The 24,521-nt window shown below is 44.8% G+C and overlaps 6 protein-coding genes across 6 annotated transcripts in view; 1 reads left to right on the top strand and 5 right to left on the bottom strand.

Annotated features, from left to right (window-relative positions):
- The window catches only part of LOC128309722 (glypican-6), a 59,288-nt gene extending 58,040 nt beyond the window's left edge, over window positions 1–1,248 (bottom strand). The window contains exon 1 of the mRNA XM_053046182.1: window positions 915–1,248. Within this exon, the coding sequence (XP_052902142.1) occupies window positions 915–1,248 (334 nt within the window). The remainder of the gene's footprint in view (window positions 1–914) is intronic.
- Window positions 1,249–3,716: 2,468 nt separating this feature from the next.
- Window positions 3,717–9,101, top strand: LOC128304116 (UDP-glucose:glycoprotein glucosyltransferase). Its single transcript, XM_053041254.1, has 6 exons — window positions 3,717–4,172; window positions 4,239–6,322; window positions 6,396–7,144; window positions 7,210–7,330; window positions 7,408–8,839; window positions 8,913–9,101. Exons 1-6 carry the CDS (start codon window positions 3,914–3,916, stop codon window positions 8,945–8,947), a joined length of 4,680 nt encoding a protein of 1,559 aa, XP_052897214.1. The 5' UTR covers window positions 3,717–3,913; the 3' UTR covers window positions 8,948–9,101.
- A 143-nt stretch (window positions 9,102–9,244) lies between these two features.
- LOC128298452 (uncharacterized) lies at window positions 9,245–10,006 on the bottom strand. Its single transcript, XM_053034204.1, has 2 exons — window positions 9,707–10,006; window positions 9,245–9,628 (listed from the first exon to the last, which is right to left on the bottom strand). Exons 1-2 carry the CDS (start codon window positions 9,847–9,849, stop codon window positions 9,487–9,489), a joined length of 285 nt encoding a protein of 94 aa, XP_052890164.1. The 5' UTR covers window positions 9,850–10,006; the 3' UTR covers window positions 9,245–9,486.
- Window positions 10,007–10,803: 797 nt separating this feature from the next.
- On the bottom strand, window positions 10,804–21,945 carry LOC128309767 (uncharacterized). The gene is made up of 16 exons (XM_053046238.1): window positions 21,826–21,945; window positions 21,538–21,685; window positions 20,623–21,445; window positions 20,125–20,544; window positions 19,849–20,049; window positions 19,223–19,775; window positions 17,814–17,946; window positions 16,771–17,755; window positions 16,277–16,696; window positions 16,002–16,202; window positions 15,397–15,937; window positions 14,017–14,134; window positions 12,786–13,905; window positions 12,302–12,721; window positions 11,865–12,068; window positions 10,804–11,791 (listed from the first exon to the last, which is right to left on the bottom strand). Exons 1-16 carry the CDS (start codon window positions 21,943–21,945, stop codon window positions 11,239–11,241), a joined length of 6,960 nt encoding a protein of 2,319 aa, XP_052902198.1. The 3' UTR covers window positions 10,804–11,238.
- LOC128309843 (zinc finger protein 43-like) lies at window positions 14,921–18,244 on the bottom strand. The gene is made up of 6 exons (XM_053046326.1): window positions 18,025–18,244; window positions 17,814–17,946; window positions 16,771–17,755; window positions 16,277–16,696; window positions 16,002–16,202; window positions 14,921–15,937 (listed from the first exon to the last, which is right to left on the bottom strand). The coding sequence occupies exons 1-6, from the start codon at window positions 18,148–18,150 to the stop codon at window positions 15,385–15,387; spliced, it is 2,418 nt and encodes an 805-aa protein (XP_052902286.1). The 5' UTR covers window positions 18,151–18,244; the 3' UTR covers window positions 14,921–15,384.
- Window positions 21,946–22,449: 504 nt separating the features above from the next.
- On the bottom strand, window positions 22,450–23,213 carry LOC128298345 (uncharacterized). The gene is made up of 4 exons (XM_053034095.1): window positions 23,071–23,213; window positions 22,926–22,987; window positions 22,745–22,859; window positions 22,450–22,681 (listed from the first exon to the last, which is right to left on the bottom strand). The coding sequence occupies exons 1-4, from the start codon at window positions 23,103–23,105 to the stop codon at window positions 22,621–22,623; spliced, it is 273 nt and encodes a 90-aa protein (XP_052890055.1). The 5' UTR covers window positions 23,106–23,213; the 3' UTR covers window positions 22,450–22,620.
- Window positions 23,214–24,521: the final 1,308 nt, after the last annotated feature.

Raw genomic sequence — 24,521 nt, 5'->3', positions numbered from 1 at the left:
CCCGCGCACCCGTTGGCTCACCCGCGCCGGTTGCGTTGATGGTTTATGATTTTGCGTGAGCACTTCGTTAGTTCAACAAAACGTTAATGATGGAAAACGTTCAAATTGCGGTACAAATTTACACGGCAAGCTTCTGCGGAATATCGAATGATTTCGGTCTGGTCTTCGTCAAACCGTGTGCGCAAGTACGCGCAATTCGCCGAGTAACATAAATCACCCGTGGTGGTACCAAGAGAATTAATGCAACGTCACCCCCGGTCACCGCCTCGCAGGTACGTGACACGCATTGACGAAAAGCACTTGTGGGGAGAGAATGTAAGCTTTTCGAAGCAGAAGGAGACACTAACAACGACGACAATTGGGCAATTGGACAAGCTCAAACTATAGTCCCGTGGAGAACGTGAGCATCGTTCGACGGCCGGTATCTACCTTCACCGTTTACCGCTGCTCCAGGCCTCCGACTCGGGCACTGTTTGTGCGCATCAATAATTGTGAAACACGGCTCTTAGGCCCTACGCCAGCCGCCACCCGGTCCAAATGCAAGTGCCGTCGCCGTCACCCACGAACACAGCACAGTTGTTTGTCATCAATGGAAATGTCAACGAAAGTCGTCTGTTCGTTGTTAACCGGTTCCTGTAGCGCACATGTCGCCGGTATGCAATGTCCCCAACGTGCGCAAGAAAGCGTGTGTGTTCATGGCTATGGCGCAATATTCTCTCGAGTTCTCGGCGAGTCTGTGATAAGATAAACGTCAAACACGATCGTCAGACCGGTACCGCAACCTCAATGTCTGTGGCCAAACGATGACGTTAAGAATGTGTGTTACACCCCTTCTGCCAGTGTTACCTGGGACGAACGCGGCAGTGTACCTACGGAAGATGATGGAAGCATAAGTGTATGTTCAGCACTCTCACCTGGTATTGGATCGATTGGCATGTCGATTGGGTCGACGCCGCGCTGTTTCAGGATCGGATGGACCGCAACGCAGGACGCACGCCGATGACCAACGTCGGCCAGTGTGGCACTGTTGGCAACTCCGTTCCCGTTGGACGGAAAGGAGGCCGTCGGTATGGCGCTGGCGCGGACCATGCCCACACCGGATAAGTCACCGGAAAGACACACGACCGAAAGCAACAAGTTGGTGACTAACCCGGCTAGCGGTGCACCGGTGCCCATTATCTTTTTCATCGTCCGTCTTCGGTGGGTTGTGGCCCCCGCCTTCCTAGTGCGGCTTTGCGTTGATGGCATTGATGCGCTGGACATTAATTGGACGTAGATAGATTGGCGTACACTGCGCGTATATTTTGCACGGCACATACACACACACATACACACTCAGCACAGATCAACAACGGCACTTGTAGCTTCAAACGAAACCATCAACACAAATAAAAAAACCACGTTGAAGTATCACTGATTGAGGGTAGAGGACTTTAACACACAAAAGCTAACACTATTATTCACTGTTACAGCATGCACACACTGTTGGGATGTGGGTATCAGGAAATTCTCATATCTAACGACACACGAAAACAGCTCACTTCGTTCCACGCCTGCTGAGGTGATTCTGCACCTCAGGTGTAAATATTGCCGGTTGGAATCGCAGCAATCTATGACACACACGCTGTGGAATCTGTTCTAAATTGCTTCTTGTGGCCGTATATCACAGCCAGTACCGCATTTCCGTTTTTTATGGTACAGCGTTATGGAGGAATATGACCTTCTTTCCTGAATACGAAAAGCGTTGACAGGGCACACACCGCTTATTAGCTTCCGTGTCCGAATAATGCGACGTGCAGGAAAACCGGTGGCTTTTCTTTTCCTGTGCTTATGCCTTTCTTTGCTAGCGTACTGAACTGATGGCATTAAACCACGACATCAGCGTCGGTCAGGGAATGGGCTCAACCGTCATCCCCGTCAACAACTGTACTATCCGCAGAAAAAGGGTTGTTATCGCAGCGGCATTTGAAAGACACCGGTAGGTGCACGAACTTTTCACCTTAATGCTGCCTGCCTGCCTTCGTTGATGGTGTTTGGGCTATGTATTTTTGCTCACCAACACGCGCATACACACATCGACATTAGCGCACCAACGCACACACATAACGGCTGTTGATACACGCGAATGCAGCTATGTTCAAACACACACACGGTCTGATTTCTGACGGCAGGTTCTGGTATCCGCGGTGTTGGGCCGAAAGTTGGTTTGTCTCGCGGTTTATCTTTCTGATCGATTAAAAAAAAAAACACACACACACACACAAATACACCGACGACGCCGCCGCCGTCGACGATGCCGCTAGCGTTTGTTTCTTTGTGTATTCGTGCTCTGACTTTTTCCGGCGAAGTACACCTTGCAAATATTTTCTCTGATGAGCACCAACTCGCGCTCTCTCTCTCTCTCTCTCGCTCTCTTGCCGCTTGCTATATGTTGCCCTCTCGTCGATTCTTTTTCGCGCAGTGGAAAAAGTAAGTGTGCGAAGGTGGAAGGGTGCGCGGGGGAGGGTAGCAGCTGGGTAGGAGGATCTGTATGTCTCGCGGGAGTACGATTTATAGCGAAGAATGTCGTTGGCCAACTCTTTCACGTGCGTCGCACGAACCACTTCCTGTTTCTTTCGCGCACTTGCCGCATCCGCACACTTGGATGGAATGGATTTTCAATCGCTTCCCAATCAAAGAATGAGGGGCCCCCCGTATGCAGACGCTTCTGGTTGCGGTTTTGCACTTATTGTTCACTTTACGACCGAATGTAAACTGTTGCCGTTGCCTATTAATTTGGAAAACCTCTTTGCAGCGGTTTGTTTGGTATTGGCAAGGAATACAAAATGTTGAACACTGTCGGCAAAGGATGGTAGGACGATTTTGTAAATAAATCGCGCTTCGCTTTTCCAGCATGTATTTGTGCTGTAAACTCGGCGTCAAGCTTAAATATGAAACGGTTAACGAATTTAATTTACAGGCTGTAAATTGAATGCACCAAAACGTACGGCCTAACCGCGTACGTTCGTTCCGAGGGTACGACCGACCACGACGACCGGGATGCACGTCCGCACACTTCGATTAGTCTAAGTGAAATGAGGTTTCGACGGTTTTAATGCTGTGCTATGCTGTTTGCTTTGCTACGGACCGTTGGAAATTCTCTCCGTCTCTCGGCGTGCGGTTGAGAGAATATGCTGAGGTTAAGGCCCGTTTATTGGTGTTGCAACAGCGTAAACAATGATGTTTATGTTTTAACATTAATAAACAAAAGTTTTATTATTTTATTTTTAAGTTTCATTTGCCTGAACTATGAGGAAGTGTATCGAGAAAGATGAGAAACTTTGAGTAAATTAAGAAAAACTACAAAATGAAACATTTTTTAAAACATAAAACATGTATTTTTAATGCACGAATATTAATCCATTAAAACCACAACAACTACAGTGCTTTTCCATGAGTGCGGTTTAGACAATATCAGTACGAACATCCTTAAAATATAAATAACAAAAAAAATCCTTTTTTCCGTATTGCAAACACCGTAGAACCATGTCGGACATGTTGGAAAAATCAATGTACTCACCTGCCGTTTTGCGCATGTGGAAGGTTTCGGCTGATGTGTCAAAACAATCTTGAAACGGAATCTTCGTTTGCCGGAACGAAACAAAGCGAATAATACTCGCGGCTGTGTGATAAAGTGCATTTTCATTACTTTTCCTACGGGTATCAAACAACAGTTTTCGTGTTTTGATTCTCGATCCTTCGTTTAATCAGTATGTGCACGAAATAATCAATAAAGTGGTTACGTGGTTGCCGTTGTAGTGCGACACGGTGCACAGGTTAGGCTAGGGAAGAAAGGCAGCGACAGGAAGAGCAGAATAGAATAGAATACGTGGGCATTAGCGAGCGGCTATTTACTTACATACTTTTTGTTGGTATGATGCCGTTCACGATGCGCACGGTTTCCTTGACCCATTTTGTGCCAATTGTAACGGTAGGCTTCTTGTGCCTGTTCGGTGTCGTATTCGTGCATGGCGAACCGAAAAGCCATCCCATCACCACGCAGCTATCGGCCAAATGGGGAATCACACCGGTGCAGCTAGAGATAGCCGAATTCATCGATGAGGAAAGCGCCAACTCGTTCTGGGATTACGTGGATCTGCTAAACAAAGTTCCCAACGGCTTGTACCACTTAGGTAAGTGCTCGGTTGATAAAGAATGGCCAACTGATAATGAGGTTTTTTGCTTTTGAATTCTATCAGAAACGGAAGAAAAACGATACCAAAAATCCATCGGACTAGCATCGGAAATTCTCGGTGATGGTCAACTCGGTCTGCTAAAGTTGGCCCTTTCACTGCACAGCTTCTCGCCGAAGGTGCAGGCCCATCTGCAGGTGGCCACCGAGGTGCTGGCAAAGGGAGACTGCGAGACGACAATATTTGCAAGCGTAAATGGAAAGGTAGCATGTGAAGTGAGCGACTTAACGAGCATCTTACGGGCGGGAGCGAAAGATTCGTCCACCGTCGAAACGTTTGCCATCGATCATATCTATCCGGGGTCGGAAAACAATTCCCTAACCGTGGTGCTTTACGGTGAGATCGGTACGCGAGAGTTTAAGGAATTTCATGACGCAATTAAAGTGGAAACAGAGCGCGGTACAGTGCGGTACGTATTGCGGCACTACGTGAGGAAGGTTTCCTCCCGGAAAGTACGCCTTTCGGGGTACGGTGTTGAGCTACATCTTAAATCAACTGAATACAAGAGCCAGGATGATTCACCCCGAGCACAGGATTCAACGACGACCGCGGACAGTGCGGACTCAACCGATGAACTCGAGGCCGAGGTCGAAGGGTTCGATTTTGCCCAACTGAAGAAACGTTTTCCCCATCTGAGTCATCCGTTAGATCGGTTCCGAAATGCGTTGCTGGAGAAGCACGAAGAAATAGCACCGCTGAAAGCTTGGGAATTTCAGGAGCTAGGTCTGCAGGCGGCTCAACGTATTGCTGAAATACAAGGCGATGAAGCGCTGCAGATGCTGCAATTCACCGCTCAGAATTTCCCCACCCAGGCCAAATCGTTGCTCACGCAAACGGTGCCGGAAGAGTTCAAGAAAGAGATGCGACATAATATCGAAGTGTTTGGGCGCAACCTGAACCTTCAGCCGCCGGATTCGGCCCTCTTTCTGAATGGGTTGTTTTTCGATGCGGAAACGATCGATACGGTCACGCTGCTCGATACGTTGCGTTCGGAGATGCGCGTGCTGGAAGGGTTGAACCGCATCAACATCCGTGGCGGAAGTGCAACGCCACTGCTTGGGTTGGATTTATCTTCCAGCTCGAAGGAGTTCGCTATCGACATCCGTGATTCGGCGATAACGTGGATAAACGATTTGGAAAACGACGCACAGTATCGACGGTGGCCGGGAAGTTTGAAGGACTTGCTTCGTCCGACGTTCCCCGGTATGTTGCGAAATATTCGCAAGAATCTGTTCAACCTGGTGTTGATCGTCGATCCTGTAGAGGGCGATAGCGCCGGTAGAGATATTGTGAAGCTGGCCGAAAGCTTTGTCGTGCATATGGCACCGGTACGGATTGGTTTGCTGTTCCAGACCGGCGAGGGAGAAGATTACCGGGCACTGACGTGTGGATTCAACTACGTGCAGCAGAAGAAATCGGCCACCGAAGCGCTCGGTTTTCTGACCGACCTGTATGCGGCAACCGCCGACCAGAAGGTTATCCGGTACGCTGACGTACGACAGGTGTTGAAGAAAAAGTTTAACCGTCTGAAGCTGGAAGAAATCGATGAAATTTTGGGTGAAGATTCAGATTTCGATTATGGGCGTCAGCTAGCGCAGGAATTTATCGATCGACTTGGTTTGAAAACGGTCCCGCAGGCCCTGCTGAACGGTGTGCTGCTGCCCCAAACGGCACTTACGAGCGATGAATTTGAGGAAACAATTCTTACGGAAATCATGCAACAGACGCCAACACTACAGAAAGCCGTCTATATGGGTGATTTGCACGAAGGTGAACCCGTAATCGATTACTTGATGAAGCAGCCACACGTGATGCCACGTTTGAATCAGCGCGTCCTGTCCCAGGATGAGCCACATTTTATCGACATGTCTGGGCGAGCTCATCCGGACCTGGAGGATATAACAGCTCTGGGGCAGCTATCGAATCCCGATCTTACGGCAACGTTGATGAAAAATTTAAAATATTTCGGTGGCAAATCCACCTTCCAAAAGTTCCTTGGCTACAGGGTACATTTCCTGACGGTGTGGGTTGTTGGCGATTTGCGTGAAGCGGCTGCAAGAAAACAGCTGAAAAATGCACTCAAATTCATGGTACGATCTTTCTTCGATCCAATGGCGTACGGGTGAAAGATAAAACTTTCTTGTTTCTGTCTTGTCTTTTCAGAAATCATCCTCCGGTACGCGGGTTGCGTTTATCCCTAACGTGGACGGAAAGGATGCAGTGCGTTCGGAATTGAAAAAGGATCTCAACGCACTGGTATGGGCGACAATCAACACGCTGGAAGCGGACGAATCGTACGATCTTGTAATGAAATTGTTCGAATCGTATGAAACCGATCCGGGCACCGTTGCCTCGACCGTTCCGGACTCGGTGATTGGGTTTTTGCCTGCCACGCAATTGCATCTCAAGATGCTTCGCGTGTACTGCCAGCGTGTACTGAAGCTGAAAGCATCGGCCGGGACGGTAATGGCAAATGGACGGCTGTTGGGAGTATTCGATGCGGATGAATTCTTTGATACGGAAGATTTTGGCTTGCTGGAAAGTTTCAATGCGCTCCAGTACACGGACAAGATACGGACCGCAATGAAGTTAGCTTCACTGTCCGAAGCGGACGATACGCCAGCCATTACGAGTGATACGATAATGAAGCTAGTTTCGATCTTGGTACCACGGCAGCAATCGAAATCGCGCTACACAATCCCGACAGATATTCAAGATAGTCATACGGTGGTGAAATTGTCACCGAAGCGTACCGATCAGCCGTTCTTCGAAATCGTAGCTGTGCTGGATCCGGCCTCACGGGGCGCGCAAAAGCTTTCCTCGCTGCTACTGCTGCTGAGGGATGTTGTTAACTGTCAGATGAAGATTTTCTTCTGTGCCATCGATAAACACAGCGATATGCCTGTTAAAACGTACGTTACGTTATTTTTTTTAAACTTATCCTATCATTTAACGATGTTTCGAATATTGTTTTAAGGTTCTATCGTTTCGTTGTTGAGCCGGAACTGCATTTCACCAAGGATGGTAGACTATCGGCAGGACCTTCAGCCAAGTTCGTGGGATTACCCGCCAATCCTTTACTAACGCAAAGCCTCAATGTAAGTGCCATCTTCCTCACAAATGAAAATGAAATTTGCTTCGCAGCTTGACGTTCTGTGCTACCCTTTTCCGATAGGTGCCTGAAAACTGGCTTGTAGAAGTGGTCCGCTCAGTGTACGATCTGGACAACATTAAGCTGTCGGAAATAAACGGTCCAGTCCACTCAGAGTACGAGCTGGAGTACCTTCTGCTGGAAGGTCATTGCTTCGACAGTACCACCGGTTCACCGCCGCGCGGTTTGCAGATCACGCTCGGCACCGAAGATCGTCCGATCATCGTCGATACGATCGTGATGGCCAATTTGGGGTACTTCCAGCTAAAAGCCAACCCAGGCGCATGGATTTTGAAGCTCCGGCATGGAAAGAGTGCCGATATTTACGACATTACCAGTGCGGATGGACCAAACACGGTCCACACGGCGGAAAGCACTCGCGTCATCATTAGTTCGCTACGATCGCACGTGCTGAAGTTACGCGTCACGAAGAAACCGGGCATGGCCGGTGTCGACTTGCTGGGAGACGAAAAGGATGGAGCCGGTGGTGGTGGAATTTGGGATTCGATCAGTTCCATCGTGGGCACGGGTGGCGACAGTGCCGGCAGTACCGGTACCGGCGAAACGGAAGTGTTGAACATTTTCTCCGTCGCCTCGGGACATCTGTATGAGCGTCTGTTGCGCATTATGATGCTATCGCTGCTCAAACACACCAAAACGCCGGTAAAATTTTGGTTCCTAAAGAATTACCTTTCACCACAGTTTATCGATTTCTTGCCGCATATGGCAGCGGAGTATGGCTTCCAGTACGAGCTAGTACAGTACAAGTGGCCCCGGTGGTTACACCAGCAGACGGAAAAGCAACGCATCATCTGGGGCTACAAAATCCTGTTCCTGGACGTTCTGTTTCCGCTCGATGTGAAGAAGATCATCTTCGTCGATGCCGATCAGATCGTTCGGGCGGATATGAAGGAGCTGAACGATTTCGAGCTCGGTGGTGCGCCGTACGGTTACACACCGTTCTGTGATTCACGGCAGGAGATGGAAGGGTTCCGGTTTTGGAAGCAGGGCTACTGGAAGAACCACCTGCAGGGGCGCAAATATCACATCTCCGCACTGTACGTGGTGGATTTGAAGCGGTTCCGTAAAATTGCGGCCGGCGATCGTATCCGGGGCCAGTACCAAGCGCTCAGCCAGGACCCGAACAGTTTGTCCAACCTGGATCAGGATCTGCCGAACAATATGATCCACCAGGTGGCAATAAAATCGCTCCCGCAGGAGTGGCTATGGTGCGAAACGTGGTGCAGCAGTGATACGTTGCAGTACGCCAAAACGATCGATCTCTGCAACAATCCGCTAACGAAGGAAGCGAAACTGACGGCAGCGCAGCGTATCGTGCCGGAGTGGAAGGAATATGATGCGGAAATTAAACGACTGCAGGCAAAGGCTGACGATAGCGAACATGAGGAGGCCGCTGCAATGGGACGCGATCCCGGCAATGTACATTCCACCGAAGGTAAGTTTCATCTTTCGGTAATACACATCTCCACACATTATTAACAACGTTTGTTCCGTTTTCTTCGATAAAGAATCTAATGCGAAATCGCAACACACCGAGCTGTGATTGCGTACGGTGCTTCGGAAGCTGTTTTTGATGAGCTGAACGATCAATCCAATCGATCGCCAAAGCAAGAGAAGGTATGCAAACGATTTCATATGCATTTCGTGTGTCTGTCCTGTGTGAGGTGAGCTAGAAAAATGTTTTATGGAATAAAAAAAGGGTGAACAAATAAGTGTGTTTTTTTTCTCGATTACACAACGATTCCTGCGTTAGATTTACTGTCTTGAAGTTCCACCACAATCATTGTGCAATGGATTAATTATGAAATTATGTTTATTGTTACTTCAAACGAGCCATCAAAAAAGTAATAATAAGCAGAGTATAATACTTCGCGGTACGTAGAAAGCAGGTCGACGAAGAAGGAAACTTAATATAAACACTTGCAGCGAAAAGCTACTTAATCTCACGGATAAAAAGCAGGAAGCGGTTTGTCCACACATATTCACTCCGTTTGCCAATCATTCATTTCTCGTTGACCGTCACAATTGTTTAACCGTCGTCGCGTTCGTTGTGGCGCAGGGTGGCTAATCACGCCTAATAAGCTACATCCTTCGGGGACAGTCCGGGCAGAAGGCGTACGTGCGCATCCAAACCATCAAACAATGTCGATGGAACGTATGGCCACAAAGTGTTTCCAGCCGCTGTGTGCCGATAATGTTATGCTGACAAATGGAGCATTCATTACTTCAGCAGAAAAAAAAAACGAATGAAACATTTACGATCAGTAATGCTTAATGCCTTAATGTTCTTTATGGATCTTACCTAATGTCCAAGCAAGGCATAATGTTGCTGTGTTTCGGTTCCAGCAAAAATGCTGCACCAATCCATGCGAACCAGTTGTTCTGCCGTTGAGTGTCACCGGCCGCTTTCCGATCGTCCACTTTGGCGTACATTTTCAGCGCCATTTTTCTTCGCTTTATCCGTGGCCAAGCAGTATGAGGACCCTTTTTTGGGCTCGCAGGTAGATCACACCACACAAGACCACCCTCGGTGAAGGGATGAAATGGTGTATTACCGCTTACGGTTGTGTTCGCATTGCTCGATGCACTTCCTCAAATGAACTCTCCCGATGAACAACGCTCGCCAGTATGGTATTGTGCGATCTTTCACTGCGTTGTGCGGTTGTGACCAGAAACACTTTGTTTAGCAAACTGATGCGGTCGAATTTGCTTAACTTGCGGATGGAGGCCCGTACCTTTTGTGGTGTGTTGAAATCAAGCTTACCAAGCAGATGAAATGCATACAGCAACAAATTGCTCTTGGAAATTTTACAAGCCGATTAGGTCAATCGGAATACAGCTTGATGCTGTCTCCGCGATAGTCTTATCAACTTTAATAGCCTTCCGTTCTTATCCATGTTTTTTTGTTTAAATTGTACTTTTAACCAACACCGTTTCCGTGACGGCTAATTGGCTGTCTAGAGCTGCATTCTGTGACGTACAACCGGCTAACTGTTTCCCATGAATGCTACTGTGTAACGCGGAAGGATCAGTGCAACTCCAATGTGGCATTAAATCACTATATCGTATTGTTGGGCACGATTCGTAATCTAAATATCGTCCAACGCAGCAATCCATGATGAGCTTGTTACATCGAACGCTCGCTACTGATAAGCAGTTTCATTGGTGTGCATGCGTTAAAGTGATTTCGGTTTGATTTTGTCGTTGCATTTAAAACGTGCAACGGATTGATGCTGTTCATGCGTGACGTGAATGCATCCATTGGAGTATTATTATGGTATTATCTTTATTTTAAAATTATAATAAATCATAAATATTAATATAATTAATCGGAAAACTTGTAAGGCTAAATTGAAACCGATGTCGTTCGATAAGGATATCATTTTAAAAGGGTTTGAAGAAAAGTTGTCTTTATTAGCGCTATGCTATTACTATATTTTACATTGTTTTTCCTGTTGATGAAAAAAAACTGTACACACTGTTTACATTCTGTCCTGTTACTCACTATAATCCAGGCTTTTTATGTTTCTGGCGGCTAGATTCTCGCATGAATTAGGTCCGGAATAACATTTCTTCAGTAACGCGTTTAAAAATCTTATAAACAATTAACACAAGATACTAAATCACTATTGTTAAACTATTGGTTCTAACATGCTTTATTTTAGAAGAGGTCCGTGTACATTTCGTCCACTTATGAAAGCACATGACGTGCTAAAGTGAATTAAAGTAATCTGTGTCTTCTTCTCTCCCTATTTATCCCTAAACAGAGGTATGCCATTTTCCGCAAAAGAATGTACCGGAACTACGAAGATACGGCTCGCAAACACTTGCTGCCTAGTTCCTCACAACAATAACCGATGGAATGTTTTCCTCCGGGTGCGCCTGTACCTCCTGCCATTCCTGCGGATGTGCCTTCTTCCGGTGCTTGTACAGATTGGAGATGTATCCAAACGATTTGAAGCAGAATGCACACTGATACTGGTTCGTGCGGGTATGTGTCGTCATATGTTCGACCATGGTCAGCTTCGTGGAGAAACCTTTGCCGCAAACCTCGCACTTGAACGAGCGTGAATCCATCGTTACCTCGCAGGTATTTTTCTGATGACGCTTCATGTGGAACGGTGTGCGAAACACTTTGCCGCACAGATCGCAATTTACCGGATCGTCCTCCGAGTGGATCGTTTTCATGTGCTTGGACATGCTGCAGGTGCGGATTTGTTTGCCACAGAGTGCACACTGTGTCATGCGCAGCAGGGAACTATCGTGGAACGCTTTATGCGCCTCGAACGATTTACGATTTTTGAACATTCTTGGACAGAGTTCACACATTAGCATCAGGTCCGTGTGGGCGGTTCGTTTGTGGGTACGGTAGGCTCTGTAGTTGTAGCTACGGTAATGAATTAAATGATGGTGTGAATTAAACATAAGTTACGGTTAAAATGTGCAGCAATTGTACTTACTACTTATTGCAGACATTGCAGCGTACGTCCTTCTGGCCATGGACGCAGTCTACGTGCATTTTTAAATTGGCCAAGAAATTAAACGTTCTGCCACACTGGTCACACTTGTGTTTGGCGGTAACGGTCGGTTGGTCTGTATCCGGTGAATGTGCCTTTAGCATATGTTGGTGAAGATTCTGGTGTACTTCAGAACAAATTTCGCACCTTGAATCACATTAGCACAGAGAAAGAGATGAGAATAAATAAAAAATTAACAGTAGCACTAGGAAAGAGCAAAGAACAGTTCACGTTTGTGTTAGTGATGGGAAAAATCGACACATTTATGGAGTCTTATGAATTCCGGGTCGAAGTCGAATCCGGATTGTTGTTGGAATCGAATCTGGTTTTCTTTCCCATCACTAGTTTGGTTACGTGTAAACGATCGCACAGTTACTAACCGATATTTATCTGGATTGTTGTGCATGTCAATGTGCGTGATGACCTGCTGGCGATTACACTGTCTCGTAGTGCACACCGGACATCGCACGTACATACTTTTGTTGTGTTCCTTAACCATGTGTGCACGCAAATCGCTCAAGTTGTCGAACGAAATGGAATGGCCGTTCTCGTCTTCGCAGATGTCGCATACGATGGATTTAAAGAAATCGAGCACCTCCTGATCGGGGCCCTTTTCCTTAGGTACGTAAGGCTTTGGTACATGCAGTTTTTCGTGCTTAGCTCGTAGATCCTCGGACTCGAATTTTCGCTTACACAGACTGCAGGGATAAGGTAAATTCTCCTCCAGCTGGCTCTGATGTACGCGCATATGCTTTTTAAGCGAGATGTTGCAATCGTTGTACTTGCCGCAAATTCCACATCTGTTGAAAGTAAAGCTAGTAAAGTGACCTTTCAATTCTGAAGCCTTAACTAACGTCAACTTACTTGTTCTTCTCCGGATCATCGTGTGTTTCCATGTGGCTTACGAACATTCCCGGTGTGTGACACTTTTTGTCACACTTGGGGCATTTCAAAAACGGCGGCTGATTGTGCTCCACGCGATAGTGTAGATGCGCGTCGGCGAACCGTTTAAACGTGACCTTTTCCGTGCACAGGTAGCAAGCGAATTCGTCCACAAACTGGAATATCTTATTGTCGCGCGCGACCTGCTCCGATTCCAAGCTGCACTGGTATTCGTAGAAGGCATAGTCATCCATGTTAAGCTGCTTTTGCAGCTCCAACCTCGCTTCGAAATCCGGATCTTCGCCCAGTATGTATTCTGTACTGCGCTCTTCACTTTCCTCATCGCTTGCTTGCTCCATTTCGCTGTAGCGTTTGATTTTGCGTACACGCGTTGATCGCCTTTCCCCCCGTGATGTGTACCGTTCGGGCGTTACCTCTTCGGTGCTTTCCGACACCGTTTCATTCTTTACCGTTGTTGGTGTTGTGCTTGATACGGTTTGTTGTGCTTTTGCACTCTTCGGTGGTCGTCCCCTGCGGCGCTTTACGGGCACATCCTCTGCGCCCCTACCTGTTGAATCTACCGATGCATTAGATTCGTTAAAATCCTTCTTTATTTTGACGGGCACTTGCATATCGCTGTGTGCATGATGTGACTGCTGCTGTTCAGGTTTTCGCTTTGGCGGACGGCCTCTGCCACGCTTCACGGGCGGTGCTTCCGATTCCAGGATATCGATAGCAATCGTTGAACTTTCACTAGCAAAATTCGCATTAGTTCTTCCGTTTAATATAACTGGTTTACTTCGGTAGACCGTTTTGGGAGTTTCACGTTCGCTTTGGTCGTCATCCGTGTCGTACGGTTTACCATCATCCTCATCAGGTTCCTCGTCAACCTCAATTTCTACAATTCTGTATCCATCTACCTCAACCAAATCTTTACGGTCGATGCTTTTTGAATGCAGCGGGCTGGTTTTATGCTTCTGGGCAAAGCTCGAACTTCTTTTACCACTTGCTTCTTCAGCGCGGGATTCGTCATGCGATGAAGCCTGTGTTATCTGCCACAGCTCGTCGGCGTCTTCCTCCAGAAATTCAATGTTCTTCATCTCTATGGAACCATAAGCCGAAACTGGCCAGTCAAACGGTGCATTAAGTTCTTCCGTTCTATCGAATTTATACGCAGCTCTGCAGTATTGCAGTGGCGGAGGAAAACACTTACCCGAAGCATTGTCGAAACCTTCGTTATGGATTGTTTCAAGTTTGGTGTAGTATAAATGAAATTCATTCACCGAAGTCCAACAATCGATGCAGATGTGCGGATCGGCATCCTGTTCCAGCTGCAACAAAAAGATAAGATTAATCCAAAACAAGTCATGTTTTCAACAACGCGTCAATACACAGTGGGCTCTAGGAGCTGCAGAAAGCTCTACACTACAAGGGCGGGACACGCACATCAAACCACAGGTGTTTCGATACGATCAATGACATATTGAGAGTTTTGTTGGCCGCGCTGAACACACTTAAAAACCATCGCGATTCTGCTGTTAAGCAAAGGGCGCAATATTTGTCCTGGGTCATTTTGTCTACGCTTCGTTGTTGATGCCAAGCGTGGGTACGGACAAGGGTGAAATGGCTTGATGTGTTTTCAGCTGTCAGTACAGCGATGGATTCGATAAGGTCGCGGCTACACAACTGCAAGATGACAGCTGTCAACTAGAGAAACGCTTCGTTGTCCACTTGTTGGCTTGTTTGTGGAATGTAAATCTGATCGTTTTATTATGAAACATGCATAATTTTTAAAAGGGGTAGGTCTGAGCATTTTGAAATATTTCATCTTATTACTTAAGAAAATTTACAAAAAAGAAGCGTTTGTTATTGGGTACATTTGTGGCTACAGTTTGAAGCGTTTCGATTTTAAAACAAACGGTACAGTGACGCGTCATAAAATTAAGACCGGTATTCAATTTTCGCAGTTTCTTACCTAATACTATATTATGTAACTATTTGTACGATTCTGTATACAACTTCATATATATTTATATTCTATATATAAATATACTGTACATAATGGAAACAAAACTCAAAAAAAAGTTCTCTAACTTTATAAACTCACTGTTAAGTAATAGGACGCACTGTATATTCGTCACAATACAATAAAACAAGAGCGTTTGGAAGGGGTTTTATTGGATTTAGCATGCTGTTATAAGTAGCATGTACTTAACTAATTATTCGTTAAATGATTTATTACAAACTATATAAAATTAGTTTAATGTTTGCATATGAGCACGCAAAATGCGATGAAATTATTATTAGGTTTATAATTCCTTAAATTAAATCTTCAATCTGATACAGTGCATAGCAGTTGTAAGACAAGAAGTCACTTCATCTGTATAATTGTAGCCCAAATACAACAGACTTTATGTTTAGCTTACCTTCTTGGGGTTGGTCTTTCACTCAACAGGACCGGTGCCAAATCCGGTTCCGTTTGATTACCGTTTGTCCGTATGCAGGATTGATTATTAAGATAAAGGGTAAACAAAGGTCAAGGAAAGCCAGAATTTACACCGGTAGCAGAGGAAAATGGTTCTTAGTTTCTCACAACAATAACCGACGCAATGTTCTCCTCAGGCCGTGCCTGTATCTCTTGCCATTCGAGGGGATGTGCCTTCTTCCGATGCTTGTACAGATTGGAAATGTAGCCAAACGATTTAAAGCAAAACGCACACTGGTACTTGTTCGAGCGCGTGTGCGTCGTCATGTGCTCGATCATCGTCAGCTTCAAACAGAACCCTTTGCCGCACACTTCGCACTTGTGTTTGCGCGAATCGATCGTTGCCTCACACGTGTTCTTCTGATGGCGCTTCATGTGGAACATCGTGCGGAATGTTTTGCCACACAGCTCACAGCTAACCGGCCCATCCTGGGAGTGTTGTGACATCATGTGCTTCTTCACGTTCGTTAGCCGTATTTGCTTGTTGCACAGCTTGCACGTTGTAAACTGCACCAAACTATCGTCGTGAATGGCTTTGTGCACTTCCAACGCACCGCGTGTTTTAAACATCTTTGGGCAGTGTTCGCACATGAGCATCTGGTCCGTGTGGGCTGTACGTTTGTGCGCTCGGAAAGCTTTCAGATTAAAGCTATAAGAAGACGAATATAGGATCAATCAGGGAAAAATCTTTAAGCGCTACCAGTGTTACGTACTATTTATCGCAAACGTTGCACCGCACATCTTTCGAACCGTGAATGCAATCGATGTGCATTTTCAAATTGGCCAAGAAGTTAAACATTCGTCCACACTGGTCACACTTGTACTTCTTATCCGCTGGTATCGCCGTGGTTGGTGTATGCGCTTTAACCATGTGCGAATCAAGGTTCTGATAGATTTCCTTACAAACTTCACATCTGTAAAAAATAAATAATAATATTCGCATACGATCTGTTTCCTCTTTTTTCCTACGCGTAACTGTATTACATACCGGTACTTCTCCGGATTGTTGTGCAAATCAATGTGAGTGATCAGGTGCTGCCGGTACAGATTTCTCTTGTTACAAATTGGACACTTTAGGTAGGCTCCCTTGTTGTGTTCCTGCTCCATATGCACCCGCAGATCCCAGAAGTTCTCGAATGAAGTCGTTTCGGGTGCATTCTCTTCGCACACATCACAATAGATGCGTTTGTAAAAGGCAAGCAACTCCAGATCCGGTCCCTTCTCGCGCTTAACGAGCGGTTTCGGTACGTGCAATTTTTCGTGCTTGTTTCGCAACTCCTCCGACTCAAACTTTCGCTTACAACGGCTGCAAGGGAACGGTAGATCCTGTTCCAGCTGACCGAGATGTACACGCATATGCTTCTTGAGCGAGATGTTACAGTCCGTAATTTTTCCACAAACGTTGCATCTGTTTAAAAGGAGAGGAAACAATTTACATTACAACATATATACCGATTGTTTACCGAACCAATCGTCACTAACTTATTCTTTTCCGGATCCTCGTGCGTTTCCATGTGGCTTACAAACATCCCGGGCGTAAAACATTTCTTTTCACATAACGTACACTTCAAAAAGCCTGGCTCATTGTGCACCAGCTTGTAATGTCGGTCCGCATCAATAAAACGCTTAAAGGACACGTGATCCACACAGTAGTGGCAGCAAAATTCCTTCACATACTTAAATATTCGCTCATCTCGATCGTTTCGTTTGGTGTATGGTTTTCTATGTTGTGATTTTTCGTAATCCGAATAACTGTCCTGCTCGCTTTCGCTTTCATATTTTGGCTTCCGTGCGCGTATCGTTTTTCTTTTAACACCGTTTGTCTCCATGTTCAGATGATCGTCTTCAATAATTTCAAGCTTTGTGGCTTCTAGTGTTCTTTTGGGTGGCCGACCTCTACCACGTTTAATAGGTGGATTTGCGGTACTGGATGTTGCCTGGAGCGGAGACATCGTATCTTTGCCGTGATTATCATTCTTTTCCGTACTTTGTACACTTGGTTTATTCTTTGGAGGACGTCCTCTGGGTCGTTTAGGCGTTTCTGACGAAAGGAGTGTACGTGTTTCTTTAGGTGATTCCTTTGGATTCGTGTTCTGGTTAATTTTCGATGGACGTCCTCTACGCCGTTTTGCTGGCTGTTCTTCAGGTACTGTTACGTCCTGTACGTCGATTTGTGCTGACTCCTCCGACAGTGGTTTATCCTTTTGGTCAATGTTAAGAGTATCATCGAGCATATTGTCCTCCGTGTGGTAGTAGCCATCGAAATCTTCATCATTGCTCTCATAGTCTATTACCTCGACGAAATGTTTCTTTTCCTCTCTGCTTGACGACCCAGCATCGGTTTGATATCTGAGTGGCAGGCTAGTAACTCTGGTGGATATTTTTCTTGTCATAGGCTTTACATCTTGTTCTAGATCTTGATCTAAAAGATCACCTTGCTTTACCTCGTACACATCGATAACAGGCGCTAGAAGAGCAAGGCAAACCAATGAACAAATATTACGAACCGGTGGCAAGCCGCTTACCTTGCTGCTCTATCGTATCACTCTCCTCGATATCTTCGCTATGAATACCAGCCAGCTTGGTGTAAAACAGATGGAAATCATTCACACTTGTCCAGCATTCCTTACATACGTGAGGGTTATCTGATGGTTTAAACTAACAGGGTAAAACACAGAGAAACGTGAGTGTGATTTAAATTTGCCGCCAAAAATGCTCAAACAAAACGCGACCTACATCAAACCATAAATGTTTTGATATGATCGAAGCCATATCAAGCTCAATGTTAGCGTCACTAAACACTTCTAAAAACCAACTCGATTCGACCGCAAAACACAGTGCACAATTGTTGTTGTGTGCCATTTCGGTTACGTACTAATGTTTCTTATGCAAAGAGATACACTGTACTGTTTAATAAAACTAGATATGTAGCATACGATTGAGGATTTAAACTAAAAAAGCGTTCTTTAGCAGCGATGCCACTTGTGTTGTTTTCTAGCGACCGTAAAAAAGTTAAACAATGTGCATGACGTTTCGATCTGACGTTAGCTGGGTTTGACACAACACCTGTGTTTGAAATTTTGAAAACCGTTGGTTATATAGAAAAATAATGCGTCCTTGAATAAGTGCAATAAATACGTTGTGGTTATCTATGGAGAGCAATGACTATGCTGAGCATCACCAGACAATTCAATTGAACAAAAAATTGCTGAGCATTGATTGGATTCCAAGTTTTACAATGTTGTACCTACAAGGTAGAAACGCGGAACAGAACAGCAGAGGGTTTGTGGGGATTACTTTTTATTGTTTAAGTAGTATTTTTTATTCTTAAAATACTATGTACTATGCTTGCTTATCTTATGTAGGTTTCATGAAATTTAAAAAAAGTGAGCAAAACATAATTAGCGTTCATTTTACATGGTTCGTTCTATTACAGAAATTACAATATGTTCAGACCTATGAATTGTTGCAGTTACGGCTGTGTTTTCGACCACGAACGATTATTGGCTACTAGCTATGGCTAGATCGTTTAATACCTAATCCATTTTACATATGTTTCTTATCCTCACTACTCCTCATGTTACTTAACTACATCACTCATTACAACTACTTCCTCATGTTACTTAACTCACTACCTAGTGAAAAACCAATAAGTGTTTATAGTCTTTCCAGTTTGCAGTGATGTGTACGATCTATCACAAATAAAAAAAAAATTGCTGGCTACCACATATGTAAGAATCAATAAAAAATCAATTCAGCTATATGAAAGAATTTTTAACTACTTTTAACGAAAAGCATGTTTGTACAAGAGCACAAGAGACAAAACAGTCTTCTTGCTGTTATGTTAACAACTGTTGATTCGCGCAAGTGCTTAGGAGCTAACAATGTTTGCGATCAATTAATGGTGCTGCTGGATGTTGTCTAAACACCTTTAGTTACGTATTTCGATTACGGTTGCAATTCCCTGTTCGGGTCTTGCCTGTACCTCCTGCCATTCGAGCGGATGTGCCTTTTTCCTGTGTTTATACAGATTCGAAATGTAACCAAATGTTTTGAAGCAAAACGCACACTGATACAGGCTAGTGCGCGTATGCGTCGTCATATGCTCAGTCATCGTAAGCTTCATTGCGAAACCTTTACCACAAACTTCACACTTGTACGGACGCGAATCAATTGTGGCCGAGCACGTGTTTGCCCGGTGGCGCAACATGTGGAACGTGGTGCGGAACATCTTACCGCACAGATCACACTTGACCGGATCTTCCTGTGAGTGAATCGTTTTCATATGTTTCGCCATGCTGGCACCGCGCCTCATTTCCTTACCACATATAGTACACTTGACCGATTTGCGCAGCGTTTCATCGTGGTCACTCTTATGCGATTCGAGACCGCTGCGAGTTTTGAACATTTTTGGACAATGTTCGCACATAAACATCTCGTCCGTGTGTGCTGAACGTTTGTGGGCACTCAGAGCTTTGTGATTGAAGCTAGTGCAGAAGGAAACAGAGAGAGAGAGTTTAGAACCACAGATTTCAAACAATTTTCGTCGTGAATACTTACTATTTATTGCAGATGTCACAGCACACATCCTTCACGCCATGCACTCGATCGATGTGACTACGAAGGTTCGTCTGATATTTAAACATTTTGCCACAATGCTCGCAACTGTAATTTTTCTCATCCGGTAACGACGTTTCCGGCGAGTGAGCTTTGATCATGTGTTTGTCCAGATTTTGATGAATTTCTTTGCATACTTCACACCTGCCAACGATTGAAAAATCCGTTAATATAACATCCAAAAGGGTGGAAAACGCATGACAAATGCGTGATACGAACCGATAGTGTTCCGGGTTGTTATGTACATCAACGTGTACCATCAGCTGCTGGCGGCAGGCATTCTTCTTGCCGCATAGTAAACATTTTAGGTAGGGCGTTTTGTTGTGCTCCCCAGTCATGTGCACCTTCAGATCCCAGAAGTTATCGAACGAGGTCGACTCGGGGCTCCTTTCTTCGCAGATATCGCAATATATGCGTTTGTAGAACTCAAGCAGCTCCAGATCGCGACCCTTTTCCTTCTTGATGAACACCTTCCGGCCGTGCAAACGTTCATGCTTGTCTCGTTTTTCCGCGTGCTCGAACCTTCGTGTGCACTGATGGCACGGGTAAGGGAAATCTTTTTCGAGCTTATCCTGATGCGCTCGCATATGCTTCTTGAGCGTGATTTGTTGATCCGTGACCTTACCGCAAATATTACATCTGTATGGGAAGAGAACAGAACAAAGATGATCGTTCAGAGTACAGCATTATAGGAAGCATCAATTCGTAGTAAATTACTTATTCCGTTCCGGATCTTCGTGCGTCTCCATATGGCTCACAAATCCACCCGGAGTGAAACATTTTCTGCCGCACTTGGGACACCGCAGAAAGGCTGGCTCGTTGTGTACTTTCTTGTAGTGGAGATTCGCATGATGGAAACGTTCGAAAACCACCTTCTCCGGACAGTAGTAGCAGGTAAATTCTTCCACGTAGGAAAATATCTTTTCCTGCAGCTGCCGGAAACCGAGCGACTTTCGCGCCTTTTTCCTCGACGTATTGCCAAACTTATTCCAATCTTCGTTATCGATGTCGTCAAAGTCGGATTCCAGCTCCGATTCGCTGCTAGTAATGGATGCCTTCCTTCTTCGACTTTGTCGGCGCAACTTCTTCGTTTCCGGTTTACTTACGGCTTGTTCTGTTTTTACCTTCGGTGGTCTTCCTCTACTACGTTTGACCGGTGCAACGACTTCCTTCTTCATGTTTACATCCGGTTTGTTGTCATGGTTTCCGTAGTCAATAACTTCACTATCATCGTTCTCCGCATCCAGATAGTCTGCTTCATCCTTCATGTCTGCATCATAATCCGCATCATCATCATCGTACTCGTCGTCGTTGGTCGCTAGGTAATCCTTTTCCCACTCTGCATCTGCCGCTTCCATTTTGTAGCTCGCCTGTGCAGCACTGGCCCTTTTGGGACGGGTGCTAATCCGTGATTTGGTTTCATTGTCTACACTTTCGTCGTTACACTCTTCCAAATATTCATACTCGATCTCTTCCAACTGTTCTGCGTCTTGTGACAGTTCTTCTATTTTCACATCTTCCACGGGATGAAATTCGAAAACTGTAACAAAATCACATATTGTTTGTTATGATTATGTTTTTCCCGCCGGCGATTGGTCTTAGTGTCGTTTCTATTGCCACTAGGTAACTTACGATATTGTCTGATGTCTTTTGCGTTGCATGAGGCATCTTCGGGATCCGGTGGATAGTGTATCGCTTCAAGCTTGTTGTAAAACTCGTGGAACTCGTTTAAACATTTCCAACATTCATTACACACGTAAGAATCGGTGGAAGGTTTCAGCTGAAAACACAAACACAAATCACAAAAGGTAAGCGTGCATTATTATATTGGCCAAAATGGGCCCTGTGTTTACGAATATGTGCTCTCGCAGCATTTGTTTGTTGTGGACTGGCAGGGGGCTGGATGATGGTGCTACATACCCAAAGATGTTTTGTTATTACCACCGCTATATCGGTGCTTTGCTTTTCATCACTGTACACTTTGAGAAAGCTTTCCGGCTCGGTGGTCAAGCACAGCACACAATTCACGAATTTCTCCATTTTTAGCCACTAAATATGATATTTTCCTCAGTATAGCATTACTGTTCTGTTCACAAACAAAAGCGACGGAAAAAATGCGTTTGACGTTTGACGCTTTGGTGAAGACGCACTGTGCTGCACAATGGCTGGGTGGAATGGACGTTCCGAGAGATAATCGCAAATAATTGTGTAATCATTTTTCAATCAAAACCAGATAGAAAATGCGTTTTTTTTTTACATAAAATACCATTAATTAGCCGTAAACGAATAACATACTGACGAAATCTACAAGAAAAACAAAATAACCACATCAAATCGTGCGATGTTTTCTCAGTGGTCAGTATGTTGCACTGCACACTAGTGGTTTCAAATGCAATAGGAGGTTTTGTATACATATGCCCTTACGGAAGTTGATGAATGCTGTCTTTTAGTAAAATATTACACCAAGTGAAGGTGTAATGGATGTTTCAACATATGTGATGAATGAAAAAAATCGAACACATTTCTTTATACGTGTGCCATCAGATTCGTATTGACGTTGTTATTGCGAGGTTTTTGCTCGTGTAAAATCGATGGTGTAGAGCGCTGTCTCGCTATTCACCGTTTATTTTGTGAATATGTGGTCTGTTGAATGTGTTGTTAACATCGTTTACATTAAGCCAATAGGGGTTTATTACGAGCAAAGCAAGATTACATTTATGTTCCTTTTTGTTTGTAAATTGCTCCCGTGATACCGTGTTTGTGGATCATACATATTCTGGAAAAATGGAATGTTGGTTTACCATTGCTTTAGAGTCATAGGCGTGTTGATTAAACTTACTTGTCGTTTGATTCCAATGAAATTACCGGGGAACTGTTGCTAGGATCTAACTTCGATGCTAAATCTGATATAGCTACGATTATTCCGGCAGACTGTTCCGATGCATTACCTTTCACTATAGATAAACAGAACATATCTTTTATGATTGTGGTATGATGCTAGACGGAGTATAACCAATTACCTCCTAGGCACAAGCCTTGATTGTTGGCTAACAGGCATCCTGTATTGCCCGGAACGTCCATGCTGAAAGTGTTGTAGAATCGTGCAATAAGTTACTCGGTGGACAGAAAGTCCTTCAACATGAATCATGGTACAATTTAGCTTACATTTTATCCAGTATGCTGTCTACTTGATGTTCCATGGCTTTGCCTGTAGAATCCTTTTTTCGCAGTTGCCGCTATTTGCTTTTCTGTAGCGTATTTCTAGTGGACACCAGGGAAATACTCGCAGTAGATTCTGCGATGATAATCCAAACAAAACAATCGAAAGAAATGTCAATGATTTTCTACCGAGATCGACGCATGTCAGATGGGAAAAAACTCAAGGTAAATAGCAAACAAGTTGTAATTTAAACTGAGCGCTAAACAATGGTGCATTCGCAACAACACTACAAAATTTTGAGAAAAAATTCTATTAACAACTAGATTCTTTTGATAAAACGATTCCAATGATCTTTATTTGAGATCTTTCAGAATTCTTTCGCTGTAGGGTAATCGGCATGGATTAAGCAGTCCATTGTGGGATATTTTTTTGTTTTGTGGGATTTGTTTTGTTGGCATGCTCTTTTTATATGGTAATTACATGTAGCTTAGTGCGAAAAAAAAATAGTCCAACTATTAATGATTAGTTTACTAAAATCAGTAGCTTGAGCAGATCCTACTACAATAGGTAAGCTAACGACATATGGTCCAGGATTTCAAAGCACGAAAACCGATCGATGCATGGCAACGTAAAACCTGTCGAACCTGGCGACAGTGTTTAATAGCAAATGATTATACAATGGCTAATGGCTCAGAAGGAGCTCAACTCGTACCCCGGACACAACGCGCGCCAGCATCCAACGACCACTATTGTCATATCTCATGCTAAAAGCTTAGTAAAATTTTATGTATATTACCTCCTGACGCTCTGGACGCGCCAAGCGAACGTAAGAATCCAAACGATTTGCCCGCCAAGAACGTAAAGGAAATGGCACCCCGTAATCCTTCGGCTCACACCACTCTGCCACAAAACGTTCGTACCGTGCCACCTCTCGTACTGCAGGGCGGGAGACATAATTTCCAAATGAATTCCAACTCTCCAGTGGAACATTTTAATTTGGAAAAGTGACCTACAGACGATTCGGAACCTGGCGGAACCTGCATAAGCGGCCGGCGGTACGGCGGTGAAGCAGTCAGGGCGGTGTCCGGATGTTTAAGTTTGTGTAAAAGCGTAGCCTGAATATGACGTATAAAGAGCGCGGTTTCAAACTATTTCCTTTTGAACCGGGGTTCCGGGTTTTTTTTCTCTTTCACGATTATTCAGTTCGGTTGAACGTTTGAATGGTGCTCTTCAGGTGGCTTGCGCCACCACATTAGGCACACCGAGCTCCATCAGAATGCTATCAGGATTCGCGTAATGGGTCCGAAAGTTGGAATGAAATGCTGCTACCTTACACACTTCTTTTTTACGTGCCCGGGCTGAACGGAGATGAAGGAAATAATGAAAACTAGGGAAGTTTGAAATAACTTCGCATTGAAGCGTTCTTAAGGATATTCGAAGATAAGAGAAGGAGCGA

Source organism: Anopheles moucheti, chromosome 2, assembly GCF_943734755.1.
Source record: "Anopheles moucheti chromosome 2, idAnoMoucSN_F20_07, whole genome shotgun sequence".
Classification (NCBI taxonomy): Eukaryota; Metazoa; Arthropoda; class Insecta; order Diptera; family Culicidae; genus Anopheles; species Anopheles moucheti.
This window is presented reverse-complemented; position numbering and strand designations above follow the sequence as displayed.